The sequence below is a fragment of the Pristiophorus japonicus genome, chromosome 19 (assembly GCF_044704955.1).
Source record: "Pristiophorus japonicus isolate sPriJap1 chromosome 19, sPriJap1.hap1, whole genome shotgun sequence".
In the NCBI taxonomy this organism is placed as follows: Eukaryota; Metazoa; Chordata; class Chondrichthyes; family Pristiophoridae; genus Pristiophorus; species Pristiophorus japonicus.
Window position 1 is genome coordinate 87,016,717 of NC_091995.1, and position 14,623 is coordinate 87,031,339.

The 14,623-nt window shown below is 48.4% G+C and overlaps 1 protein-coding gene across 3 annotated transcripts in view; it reads right to left on the reverse strand.

Annotated features, from left to right (window-relative positions):
- Positions 1 to 14,623, reverse strand: part of LOC139230016 (MOB kinase activator 2-like) — a 71,107-nt gene that overhangs the window by 7,777 nt on the left and 48,707 nt on the right. For 2 of the 3 annotated variants that reach the window (XM_070861739.1, XM_070861740.1), the window contains exons 4-5: positions 14,396 to 14,520; positions 8,237 to 13,314 (exon numbers count right to left, since the gene is read on the reverse strand). In XM_070861739.1, coding sequence (XP_070717840.1) covers positions 13,046 to 13,314; positions 14,396 to 14,520 — 394 coding nt within the window. In that variant the 3' untranslated portion in view covers positions 8,237 to 13,045. Of the gene's footprint in view, positions 1 to 8,236; positions 13,315 to 14,395; positions 14,521 to 14,623 lie in introns of those variants that run through there. The other variant, XR_011587877.1, reaches the window with a different exon arrangement.

Below are 14,623 nucleotides of genomic sequence, written 5' to 3' on the forward strand. Positions count from 1 at the left end.
AGCCCCTCGAGTTGGCCCCGCCCATTCAATTCATGGCCGATCTCTCCTGACAGGGGGAGTTCGAACAGGTTCTTTTTGAATACGTTTGGCCCTTCGACTCACAGGGATAGAGCTGGACACAGAGAGATGCGGGGGAGGGTAGAGATGGAAGCAGACAGAAGCGATACGGTGAGATGGAGACAGAGATATAGGGGGCGATTTTAACTCTCTCCGCCTGGCAGAAAGCGGACAGCAGCAGGCCTGATTTACACCCACACTGATTTTTCATTCCATTGTCTTCAAGGCGGGGACCATTAAAGTCAGCCCCAATAATTAAGAAGCAAAGGCAAACTGCGACAAGGCAAAGTAAGAGACAGTCGGGCTAAGGAAAGACGAAAAAGAGACACAGAACCAGAAAGAAACAGCCAGAGACAGATGGACAGTCAGGAGTGACCAAAACAGCCACAGAATTAGAAACGATTTCAGTCGAGACTGCCGCAAGAGCGTTAACACACTCGTTTTCTGTGGCGAATGTGAGATCTCCCTTCTCCATGGTCCACTTCGATACTTGGTCATTTGAAAGCAATGTGGGTGGCAGAGTCCCTCCTCACAAGTCAAGAGATTTTGCGATCTCTGTTCCAACCCAGAATTTGAATTAGCCAGCTTTCCGCCAGATGGAATATAGACAAAATAAAGCTGGCACAAATGTAATCGAACACCCAGATATGTAACAGAAACCGACTGGCAGTCACCACCAAGTAGGGTTCGCTGAATGGGCACCAGCGCGACACAGAAAGAAAACAGTTTGCAAATTGCTCAACCTGCTCCCCGTGCCACAGTCTGGCTCCACTCCTGAAGGCATGGATCTTTGCTGGGGTACCGTTTTACAGGAGCAGGCAGCTCTCGGCTACCTCACTCAAATGGCCCTTCTTCGGGAGCCTGGATGGTGGAGTCAGCCACAAACTCAGCCCTGTCCTCAGTCTGACATCCACACACCTGCATTGTCCCGCAAGGGAGTGGTGGGGTGGGGGGGATCACTGGATAGCTACCAAGCGCACTCTCCCTCCTCACCCACCGCTTCACTGGCCCAGGAATATTCATGAAACTACTGCATCCGGAATGCTTCCCCAACTGAGACTGGCGAATAACCTACAATAAAGTAAGAGTGGTGTGGCGAGCTGGAATCTGCTCCACAAACCAGCCCTGAAATTCCGTGGGGTTCTCCCCGCTCTGCCAACGTTATGACGGGTCCCTGCTCTTTGAAGATTTCCGTGGGAGACCTGGAGGACATCTGCGGAATTTAAGGGGCGCAGTCTTAGTGGTGGAAGCCAATCTTTCGACCCCCCCCAAAAAAAATTCTCTTTAATCAACTCGTGCCTCACAATGTTGAGATAAGCTTTTCTTACCCCCCCCCCCCCCAAGTACAAATGAGGGAAGCCCATCTTCCCATAAGCAACCTGCAATCCCACCACAACCTCGAACTGCCTTGTGACTGACTCTGGAGTTTGTGCCTCCTTTATGCGAGCCAAAGAGAATGGTTGGGTTAAGGCCTGGGGCCGGGACGGACCCCCCCCCAGGATCAGCCTCTGTTCCTCTTTCCCGCCTTCCACCCTATCCCAGACATTCCCTTTTGTTCCTGCCTTCCCTCCCCCGCTTTCCCTGCACTTGCTGAAAACCGGTTACATCTCCAACTTCTTCCAGTTCTGACAAAGGGCCATCGACCTGAAACGTTAACTCTGTTTCTCTCTCCACAGATGCCCAGAAATTTCGGGGTTTTATTTCGGGTCCCCCACACCTCTGTGTGTTTTTTGCACCTATTGGCAGAGACTGGGGGGGGGGGGGCGGGGGGGAGGCTGGCTAGGATCAAAGGAAGGAAGTTAAACACAAATGCACATAGTACAGATATCAATTTCCCATTGTGAAAACAGAATTTAAGAACATAGTTGGCTTGGAGAGTAATAAACTCTGAACCTCTCCAGTTTGAACGCACTGGTTCCCCTAGGTTGGGGTGAGCAGGGGAGAGGGTTGTAACTTGACAGTGGAAGTTTAGACTCTAGACTGGACAAAGCATCCATCCTGTCCTGTGTGGTTCTGCCACAGATATTTCTTTCCCAACCCCTTTCCCTGATCATCATAGTTCTATGTTGCACTCCTGTATGTACACGATGTCCAAGTGTGTTATTTTTAAGTTAATAATATGCAGTAAAGCAGAATGTGCTGTATATCCAGTTCAGAGATTATCCCACAGTACAGCACTCAAAGAATTAAAAGTTTGCTACGAACGATTTTAAAAGCAGCTGGATGCTTACATGCAAGGTGGAGTTTTTTTTCTCCGCCCCCACATGTTTTCTTTGACTCCATCGATATAGTACTTCCTCATCAACTGAACAAACCTGTAAATTTGTATATGAATTTAGTGGGCTAGTTTAAATTAACAAATAAAGTCATATACGAGAAATAAGTAAGTCTTTGAAATTATTTCTATAAATGCAAAGTTCAAACTGTGCAAATTTATGACATACCTAAACGCAATGTTGTTTTATTGGAGTGGTGCAGACAGCATGCCCCAGAGGATGACACCCCCACTTGTGCTTCTAGGTAGAGCTGCTCCTTCATCAGGCTCCGGGCCGACATGCTCAGCCTGCCTGGCTGTGCCTGTTATTCTTGCTAGGAAGCATTGCCGATTCCTTGCCTTAGAAAACAGGAGTAGGCCATTCGTCCCTTCGAGCCTGCACCACCATTCAATATGATCATGGGTGAAATGAGGCAGCAATGGACTGCTTTTGGGAGAACGATTAATCCCGGCTCCATTTGATGCATTGTGAGGAGGCTATTTTACCATGGGGGCTATTACAACCAAGCCTAATTCTGCCCCCACTTGATTATGGTTTATTCATTTTTGAAGTCTACTACAATAAAACAGGTCCCAAGCTGCCTTCTGATATCTTGTTCAAGTGGAAATTCTATATAGGTGAGCCTAGTTTGTGAATGTCAGTAGGTTATTTGAGGGGATAGTTCAGCAGAGCTCAATATTGTCCTGGTCAGATGTGCACTTATAGTGGGGTTCCCTGGTTAACTATCAGGTGTATAAACCCTTGTGATCTTCTGCTTTATTCTTCTCTTTCCCAGGGACACAACTCTTTTAGGGAGTACAAAACAAACATTAGATCGAGTGCCCCCTGATCTGCGGGACACTCCAGACACTTATACCTGCCCTCTTTTTTTCTTCTTTTTTTTGGGGGGGTTTTGTGTGGTTTTTTTTCCTTTTGTGATTTTTTTGGGGCATTAAAATCATATAATTTACAAGTGCCACCTATAAAAGGGGAGGGGGACACTAAAACCCGGCAATTAAAACAAATTAAACTTTAAAAGAAACAAAATCAAATTAAAATTTGGTTGCCGGGGGCGATGATGCACTCCAGTCCCTCCGGCGCCTGGACACCGCGTTCCAACAGCTCCACAACTCTTTTGGAGTAAACAAAATCAACATTAAATCAAGTGCCCCCCGATCTGGGGGACACTCCAAACACTTTTCACATGCCCTTTTTTTTTTGCATTTTTGCAGGGTTTTTTTTGTGTTTTTTTTTAGGGCATTAAAATTCCATATTTTACCAGTGCCCCCTATAAAAGGGGAGGGGGACACTAAAAACCCTGGCAATTAAAACAAATTAAACTTTAAAACATAAAATCAAATTAAAATTTGGTTGCCGGGAGTGATGATGCACTCCAGTCCCTCCGGCGCCCACCTCTCACGGAAGGCCGCGAGCGTACCAGTGGACACCGCGTGCTCTATCTCCAGAGACACCCTGGCCCGGATGTAGGCACGGAAGAGAGGCAGGCAGGCAGTCAGGCTGAACGACCCTCTCGACCGCCCGCTGGCACCCTTGGCCGTGCCCAGGAGCAGTTCTACGAGGAGGCCCTCGTACCTACCCGCTCCCCTCCGCACAGGGTGCCCAAAGATCATGAGTGTGGGACTGAAGAGCAGCCAGAATTTCAGCAGCAGCCCCTTTAAATATTGGAACAGGGGCTGCAACCTCGCACATTCAGTAAAAACATGGAACACGGACTCCTCCAGACCGCAGAAATTGCAGGCGGCCTGGGAGCCCGTGAACCGGCTTAAAAATTTATTGCAAGGGACTGCTCCGTGCACCACCCTCCAGGCCAAGTCCCCGATAAATAATGGGAGGACTCCCGCGTAGAGTGCACTCCATCGGGGACCCCCGCCTCCTCCGGACGGCAAGATGGTGCGCCATGGCGTGTCCGGACGGCAGACGAGGATGGCAAGGTTGAGAGTGTGCAGGAGCAGCCCGTACAGGAAACCCCCTCCGTGCAGAACTGAAAGGCACGGAGGGGATTTCCCCGAGGCGGCTCAAGTTGTGAGGCGCCGTCTCCCGAGGGAGGTTCCGGGGTTTGGCGCCGATGAGGAATTCCGTCCGGATGGGGGTCAGTTCGGACGGGATCTCCCCACGTGCTTGAGCCTCCTCGACACACCTAACGGAGTCAGGGCCCAAAGCTGTTTTTAGCGACTCGATGGCATTGGCCGCGCGGTGGACGTCGGCCGAATTTAGGCGCCGCGCCAGCATGTCTGCCGCCATCCAGCCCGCTCCTCTGCCATCGAGCAGGTCCCTGACCCTGGTCACCTCGCCAGCCACAGCCCTCGCGTCCGACTGCCACCTAAAACCTCGGTCGTGGAGGTACGGATTCCCGAGCAGCGGCTCCTGCAGGACAGCCGCCACTCCAGCCGGTGGAGAGCTGCGCTTGGTGGAGACTTTGTTCCAGACCCTGGTGAGTTCCTTGTAAAAGACAGGCAGCTCCTGGAAGGCGGTCCTGACGCCCCCCAAGCTCACAAACAGGAGCTGCGTGTCGTAGTTGAGGCCATGCTGCTGGCGGAAGAAATACGTCGCCAGCGCACACCACCTAGGAGGGGGATCGACGTAAAGGTATCTCTCTGCAGGGTCTGAAGACGGAAAGTCGCTAGCTGGGCGCTGACGCACACCAACGACTGACCGCCCTCCATAAGCAGGAGACTCAAGACCGCGGCAGAGACCCAGTGCTTCCTGTTGTTCCAGAAGAAATCCACCAGCTCCTTCTGTATCTTGGCGACAAACGCAGGGGGAGGGGTCAAAGTGACCAGCCGGTACCACAGCATAGCGGCCACCAGCTGGTTTATGACTAGCGCTCGACCCCTGTAGGACAGCACATGGAGCAGTCCTGTCCAGCGCCCTAGGCGAGCGGCGACCTTGGCCTCCAGCTCTTGCCAGTTCGCCGGCCAGGCTTCCTCATCAGGGCTAAGGTAGACTCCCAGATAGAGGAGATGGGTCGTGCTCCAGGCAAAAGGCCTGAGCTCCTCCGGCAGGGAGTCCACCCGCCACTGACCCACCAGGAGTCCAGAACATTTCTCCCAGTTGATCCTGGCGGAGGATGTGGCCGAGTAAATCTCCTGCCACTCACGCATCCTCCGCAGGTCAGCAGGATCCTCTACCGTGAGGAGCACGTCATCGGCGTAAGCCGAGAGGACGACCTCCACGCCCGGCCCTTGCAGAGCCAGTCCCGTCAACCTCATCCGCAGGAGGCGCAGGAAAGGTTCCACGCAAATGGCATATAACTGGCCGGACATGGGGCATTCCTGGCGCACCCCTCTCCTAAAGCGAAGGGGCGCCGTCAAGGACCCGTTAACCTTGATCAGACACTCCGCGGCGGCGTACAAAAGTCGGATCCGGGCGACGAAATGCGTCCCGAAACCGAAAGCGCGCAGAGTTCCGAACAGATAGTCGTGATCCACCCTGTCGAATGCCTTCTCTTGGTCGAGAGATAAGGCGGCGACCGACAGACCAGCCTCCTCCCTAGGACACAAATATTGTAGTGCCCCGACAGCTGAAATAGACCAACGATCAAGCCTCTGACATCGTCCTGATCTGTATGTCTTAGTAAGGGAGTCAAGGGTTGTGGGGAGCGGGCAGGGAAGTGGAGTTGAGGCCAAGCTCAGATCAGCCATGATCTTATTGAATGGTGGAGCAGGTTCGAGGGGCTAAATGGCCGACTCCTGCTACTTCTTATGTCTTATGTCCCATGCACCTATGGTTCTACCTTCCTGTGGGAAAGTGCCCACACTGGCATTATTGAAATCAGGCCCAGTGCGGGATAATTGCAGGCAGAGATCTATGTTGCATTGTTGTCGTGTTAATGGAGGGGAGGAAAACTACTGTATCCACCGTCAATGGGAACATAAGAAATAGGAGCAGGAGTAGGCCATAAGACTCCTCGAGCCTGCTCCGCCTTTGTTACCTCTAGACTGGACTATTCCAACGCACTCCTGGCTGGCCTCCAGGTGACCCAAAACTCGGCAGCCCGTGTCCTAACTCGCACCAAGTCCCCCTGTGCTCGCTGACCTACATTGGCTCCCGGTTAAGCAACACCTCATTTCAAAATTCTCATCCTAGTTTACAAATTCCTCCATGGCCTTGCCGCTCCCTACCTCTAATCTCCTTCAGCCCCACAGCTCTCCCCCCCCCCCTCCAAATCCACTGAGATGCCTGCGCTTCTCAAATTCTGCTCTCTTCAGCATCCCTGATTATAACTGCTCAACCATTTGTGGCTCTTAGGCTTGGGGCTGGGTGTGATAGGATACTGCGGGGTCCCCTGTTCACTGCTCTGGAACTCCCTAAACCCCTCTATCCTCCTTTAAGACGCTCCTTAAAACCTACCTCTTTGACCAAGCTTTTGGTCATCTGCTGTAGTTTCTTCTTATGTAGCTCAGTGTCTAATATATTTGTTTTGTCTTAAAACCATCCTATAAAGCGCCTTGGGACGTTTTACTATGTTAAAGGCACTATATAAATGCAAGTTGTTGTTGCGATCAGGACAGAATTGGGTGCAGCTCCAAAGTCCGTCCCCACTGTTTAGACTTGCACATTAAGAACGTTACTAACACGGAAGCGTTGAGCGGGACTGGTGCCAGTAAAAGTGTCATTTGCAGGAGAGGAAAGTTGGAGCAAGATTTTTATTTTTTTCCTTCTTTGCCAAAAGGATGTAACCATTAAAGAAGAAGCTTTAGATCAGAGCTTAATATGGGTTAGGGTTAAGAATGACTAGTGGATCTCCTGTGACATTGCAACAGTGTTTGATAAGGAAAAGTGTTATACCATGTAACATTCTGCTGCTAAGGTGTATCTGTATTCCCTTTAAGGCCACAGTATCTAATCGCTGTTAAGTAAACATTGGGTGAAGTCAATTACTGACTTAATCTTTGATATTATTTTGCATCTGTAACAAAGTGCAACATTGAACACAGTTAGAGCACTGCGTACAGTTCTGGTTGCATTACACGTGAAGAAAGACTGAATCAACTAGGCTTATATTCACTGGAATTTAGAAGAATGAGAGGGGATCTCATAGAAACATATACAATTCTGACGGGATTGGACAGGTTAGATGCAGGAAGAATGTTCCCAATGTTGGGGAAGTCCAGAACCAGGGGTCACAGTCTCAGGATAAGGGGTAAGCCATTTAGGACCGAGATGAGGAGAAATTTCATCACTCAGAGAATTGTGAACCTGTGGAATTCTCTACCACAGAAAGTTATTGAGGCCAGTTCGTAAGATATATTCAAAAGGGAGTTAGATGTGGCCCTTATGGCTAAAGGGATCAAGGGGTATGGAGAGAAAGCAGGAATGGGGTACTAAGGTTGCATGATCAGCCATGATCGTATTGAATGGTGGTGCAGGCTTGAAGGGCTGAATGGCCTACTCCTGCACCTATTTTCTATGTGATTGCACTAGAGAGGGCACAGAGATTTACGAGGATATTGCCTGAACTGGAGAATTTTAGCTACAAGGAAAGATTGGATAGGCTGGGGTTATTTTCTTTGGAACAGAGGACGCTGAGGGGGGACCTTATTGAGGTGTATAAAATTATGAGGAGCCTGGATAGAGTGGTGGGGGTCTGGAACTCATTGTCTGAAAGGATGGCAGAGGCAGAAACCATCACCACATTCAAAAAAGTACTTGGACGTGCACTTGAAATGCTGCAATCTACAAGGCTATGGACCAAGAGCGGGAAAGTGGGATTATGCTGGATAGCTTTTTTGGTCTGCACAGGCATGATGGGTCGAATAGCCTCCTTCAGTGCCATAAATGTCCATAATTCTATGAAGTGAGACAAATACATTCTAGATACAAGACAGCAGGAAGAAAAGTTTTGAAAAATCTGAAAACAAAATGCCAGAAAGCACACACGGTCAGCGAATGTTAGTTATTTTTTTAATTTTACAGTATTCTTGTTGAGATGCAATGTATGATCTTAAGAGTTATATTACATCCAGTATTAACAGACTACTATAGGCTTCCTGTAAAATAACAACTTATTGTAGCAACAAGCTAGCACCATCAGTGCAGTTGTAGGTTGAAGCCAAAACACCCCTTTGATATGGTACGGTCAGCATGTAAGCACACTCTTTCCTGTTAGCCAATCATTGAGTGTACCAACCGTGACAGTGAACAGGGGACCCCGCACTACCCTATCACACCCATCCCCAATCCTAAGAGCTCCTAATGAGGAATAAAATCAAAAGTCTACAAGAAATCCAATCAAATGATATGAAAGATAACCGGGGTGAAGTTTGTCTCATGACAGCGCCAATCTTTCGTGGGCCCTCGTCGCTGGTTCAGAAGTAGTCAGCAGTAGAAATCAAATTCAAAGATTATTTCAAGTTCAGAGATGAGATGATGCAACGGAAATCATGACGTCAGCACTCCTCCTTACCCCCAGCCACCGAGATGGAGAGTGATTCCTCCTTGGAGAGTGAACTCAACTCACTCTGCTTTCTGTGGGAGTCAGCCACATGGGAATGTCAATGAGAAAAGTTCCAGCCTGTAACTACACTGAGAAGGGCCAAGCTCATCTCCTAAGTCAAGCAGTCGAGTTCACGTCCACTATGTTTATGTTTTTCTATGTTTCTAGCCTGGGAGTGAAACAGTCAGAGAACACACACATCTGCTCAATCATTTGATATTACAAAAAACATTCTATCTGCCAACCAAAATGGATGCCATAGTTTCAGATTGACAGAGACTGGCTTCATCGCCACTCAAGAACATCAGCACAGTCCAACATAGCCTTTAACCCCGATATATATAATTCAAACAACGTATGTGACCGCTCCTGCTACACGGGTCAAATACACCCAGTGGTTGTGTCACCAATTTCTGCAAGTTCTTGCTTCAATATCTTTGCTCTGCATACAAACAAAATAAACTGAAAGGGTAAAATCCAAGTCCTGCACATGCTACCACAATGACAGTGGGCATGGCAGGGAGTGATCACTCTGGCTGCAAAAAAACACCTTTCTGTGACGTCAGGCAACATAACTCATTCATAGTGCAGCTCTCATGAATTCAGCCCGGAGACGCCCTCTTGGTTTGCAAAGCCCACACTCCCAGAGTCATGCAGGCACTGTTCCTACAAATGACACTTGACGCGTCTTTCTCTAATTTCCCTATCCCTCCACACACACACACATTAAACAACATTTGAAGTTGCAATTCATTTTCTACTCGGAAGCAAGCGGTTTCTCCTCTCTCTAACCTGCTCCCTTTCTGGTGCTGCTCGCACGAGCTGTCAGCAGAGGGACCTCTTGTGTGTCCTGCTCGCCTGCATTTGCCCTCAGCCAATCTCTCTAAGATCCGGAGAGCAGGAGCATTGGTCTGCCTGCGGTCACGGAACTAAAACCACTACACTGCTCCTGAACAGTTGGCCCCACATCTTCCTGAACCCACAATGCTAGCAGTTCTCGGAACCTGGGTTTGCTTACACAACAGAGTGCAGCAACGCGAGAGAAAGAGAGCAATCTGCGCATCTGCTGCCGGCTACACCCCTGTGGTGTAAACATTGCCAAACTTTAAACCCACTCAAATCCTGGATTAAAACGATCGGAATACGCACTTATACCATGCATTAGATGGTGCTACTGGGCGCTCCACACATCAGCCAGCCACTCACTCCCAGTGAAGTGATCCAGTCAATAATTTAAAAAAATTGCATGATCCAAAAATAAATAGTATTTGCACTTGACAGGAAAAAAAAAGTCAAGATTCTTTCAGCCACCGCTGAGATTCTTAAATATTTTATAATAACCTATGCGAAGGCGAACTTACCTCAGGATATGGTTAATAAAATTAACAGATTAATAAATGTACTGAAGTACATCACATTGTTATGGTCTTTAAAAAAATAAACATAAGCCTGGCACCTCACAAACCCAGTCCACTTCACACGGCTCAGACAGCCCAATCTGGCCAGTTTAACAAGCAGGCATTTCCCCCTCTCCCTCCCAAACTGTAAGCTTGCTCACTTAGTCACGTTGTTACCACCAGTGCTCTAAAAACCTAAGCAGAAATTATTACAATTCAAAAACAAAACACTGCGGATGCTGGAATCTGAAATACAATCAGAAAATGCTAGAAATACTCAGCGGGGCAGGCAGCATCTGTGGAGAGAGACACACAGAGTTAAGGTTTCAGGTCGATCAACTCCGTTTCTCTCTCCACAGATGCTACACGGGCCGCCGAGATTTCCAGCATTTTCTGATTTTATTACAATTAAAATTCAAGCCGAATTACTAATGATCAAATGAGCTGCTCGTTTCTAACCGCCCCTTCCTTCCCCGGAGTGGTTGGCCCTGACTGGGGGGTATGCTTCGACTGACGCACTGTTGGGAGAATGAACAAACGCTCTTAGTTACAGCCATTCAAAATAAAACTTTCAAAACGCATACCCGACAAGAAATTCATTAAAACAGGGCCGTGGAACTCACTGGACGTCAGTTATTGCCAGCACGCAAGATCTGTTTTACTGACTCTTGTGCGCCACAATTTACCGAACTCGCATTCAACGAAGAAAAAGGGGCCATTTCTTTTACGGCGTTGTGACGATTCTGATGTCACAGCACAGCTGCAACAGTAGGATTTGGCCGCCAGTTCTTACAAAGATGGCGTTGGGAAAGTCGAGAAAAGAACTTGTGCGACAAAGTTTCTGCTGAACACGCACGAAAGGGGAGGGTGTAGAAAGGGGGAGGAGGGGTCATTAATGGGTCACGGAAACCTTTCCACTGGGACATAAAGACCTCGTGGAATCAAAGCTCTCAGGAAATTAGCGGGTAAAGTGTCAGGATCTTGTGGATACATGTTCGCAGCTCAACTCTTCAGTGACGACAGCGGGGTCACAGCAGCACAAGAAAAAAAAGCCAGTGGGTGCATTTGCTTCAATTAGTCTTGTGCTTATGTTCCAATACATAAGATTAAAATAGCGACCAGAAGACAAAAAACGAGCATGAGACACAGTCCAAGATTAAAACCACCGTTTCCCACTAATTACCTCCCAATCTAGTTGTATCCAGGGGAGGGAGAGCTGGGACCTTTAGCTGCGATGCTGTTTTTATTCCACCATGTTAAATTTGATTCCAAACCATGCTAGGACAAGGTGCGTCAAACTCATACAAATGACAAGAAGGTTAAACCCACAGGCACAAGGCGGAGGTGTTCCACACGCACGATTCGGAAACTATTATCACCTATCCCACCACTCCCAAGTCAGTAGTGTAACACATTGATGTACAGGTAGTAGAACTTTTTGCAGGTTTGATCCTACCCCACAAACACGGACTCCAGCACAAACCAGCCCCAATTGGGCACCGCCTGCTGATCTCGCTCAGGAGCTGGCAAGGGTGCGGGGAATTTAAAAATGCCACGGTGGTGCTTTTCCCGAGAGAGTGGCCGAGGCACATTGTTGGGACGGAGCAGAGTGGACTTTACTCTGCAACGAATCCATACCATCGGTGACCTTGGAGTGCTTTGATGCTGACAACGGAGGGTGCTCCGTTCCCCAGCACGGGCCCCTGTCACTCCCACGAGCACAAAAATTCATGCCAAAGAGTGTCAAATATCGGCTTTATGGAATGTTCATGGCCATGGGTAGTTTTTGTTTGAAGTCATGTGACATCACTTAAAATTTCTTCACCCAGAGGGTGGTGGGGGTCTGGAACTCACTGCCTGAAAGGGTGGTAGAGGCAGAAACCCTCACCACATTTAAAAAGTACTTGGATGTGCACTTGAAGTGCGGTAACCTACAGGGTTACGGACCGAGAGCTGGAAAGTGAGATTAGGCTGGGTAGTTCTTTGTTGGCCGGCGAGGATACGATGGGCCGAATGGCCTCCTTCCGCGCTGCAAATCTCCATGATTCTATGATCAGCACCACTTCTGGACTCAGCGATAATGCAAAGATTGCATGCAGGATTTAAAACGCAGGAGTTGTAGGTCACAAAGGAACTTCCGATCTATGAGTATTGTTAACTGTCGGCTAACCTCAATAGAGCCCACTCGATGGCACAAAGCAATAGTACAACGAGAAAAAGGGAGCGAAGGGGGACAGGGATACCAGCGTGCCCCTCAAAGCAAAAGCCGTCTCCAGCTTGGTTCCAAATATACCCCAGGAATTGTTAAATAAAAACGACAACAAAAAAAATACCTACACGCGTATAACAGTTGCCTGTATCCATTCTATCCCACAACCCGTATAATGTTTCTCTGAGGACCTTGCCAATCTCGCTGCTCTGCCTGCGGGTTTGCGGCAACCATGCCGCATTCTGTGCCAAACCAGAGAATGGCAAGTGGAGGAACCGGTGGGAAACTGTGGACACTTCACCGGTGACCGTAGTTATTTCAGGAACGCCGACAGATCCATAACTGGCAGCAAGCAAGTTATGGCGATCTTCTGCAGAAGTGAAAGAACTCATTGCACGCCGTCACTTGGGGGCTGAAGGGGAAGGGGGCTAAATTACATCATAGAGAGTTTAATATTGGTAGACAAAGATGGTATTCAGTGAGGCCATCAGAAAGGATGACTGCAGTACTGGGGGTTCAACGTAGTCACCATTTTGGGCCACTTGGAATCACTGATTTGTTGGTCACATGTTACTTCAACGTTGCCATGGGCAACATGATCTCGGAAGTTATTATTCTTTCCACTAAAGAAAATATTTCTAATATCCACGATGTGCTCTGGCCGCCCGGCTCATCTGTGGTTGACATGGTTCTGGGGCTGCGGGGCACCACTGAGGAGAACATCCGTTAAGTCCCTCATCACAGCCGTTTCCTTGGGGTCGACGAGATTGAACTCCCTGACAAAGATCAGAAAGTGCGTGTACAAGGTGTTGAGGTGTGGGTACAGTTCAAGGGCCACGACTTCCTTGAAGTGGGCGCAGTAGATATGAGCAAGAACGTGGAAGAGATAGCGGCTGATCTTCTGAACGAGCGATTCAAAGGAACTCGGGAACTCTTTACCTGCCGGCAAAATGGGAGAGCAGTCAACTTCACAAGGGCAACGGTTCTTCTACATGTGCTTAGACGGTCACAGGCACAGACAAGCATGCACACACAACAACAACAACTTTAATTTATACAGCGCCTTTAACATAGTGAAATGTCCCAAGGTGCTTCACACAGTATGCTGCATACTTGTGCAGCAGTATTATGCTGCACAAGTAGAAATTAGGGCAGGTGACCAGAAGCTTGGTCAAAGAGGTAGGTTTTAAGGAGCGTCTTGAATGAGGAAAGAGAGGTAGAGAGGTTTAGGGAGGGAGTTCCAGAGTTTGAGGGCTAGGCAACAGAAGGCACAGCCACCAATGGTTGAGCGATTACAATCAGGGATGCTCAGGAGGGCAGAATTAGAGGAGCACAGATATCTCGGGGGTTGTGGGGCTGGAGGAGATTACAGAGATAGGGAGGGACGAGGCCATGGAGGGATTTGAAAATAAGGATGAGAATTTTGAAATTGAGGTGTTGCTTAACCGGGAGCCAATGTAGGTCAGCGAGCACAGGGGTGATGGGTGAGCAGGACTTGGTGCGAGTTTTGGATCAGCTCTAGTTTAGGTAGGGTAGAAAGTGGGAGGCCGGGCAGGAGTGCGTTGGAATAGTCAAGTGTAGAGGTAACAAAGGCACGCGGATGAGGGTTTTAGCAGAAGAAAAACAGATGAATGATGGATGGGTGAAGTTTTTGTCCCATATCCAATTGATAAATGAGAAACAGAACAATTATAGAATTTGTCCTCCTTTTGCTGGATGTGAAGAGAGGATTTTGAGCTGTTTATCACCATGGTTACAGGTCAGTCACCGATCCACCACCCGCAATCTGAGGCAGTGTAACAAACGATGTTAAAGTGTTTTGGCACCAATACATTACATACATCTAGGTTCGTACAAATCACTACAATTCTCGGTTGCCAAGTAATCATTTTCGAATGAAAACCAGAGTAGAAGTCAGTTTGCAGCAGATGTAGGAGCAAACCAGCTTCGAGTTTTGCATATTTGGTTTCGGGCCATCACACATGGGAATGCACTTTTTACATTCAGTCAAAACACTCACCATACTTGGTCGGGAAGATCTCCTCGTCGGTCAGTAGTTTTTGGATGTGCGTCATCACTAGGTCGATATACTGTGGGGCAGTACACTTTATTTTCTTCCCTCGCTCATCCGTCCAGAAGTACTGACTGTAACAAATTATAGGAGACAGGATGAGCAACAGTTTAATAACTCATCCGATTGGCCTTTCGTCATGTGCCAGCTGGATCAGTGAGCATCTGTAGACTGTTC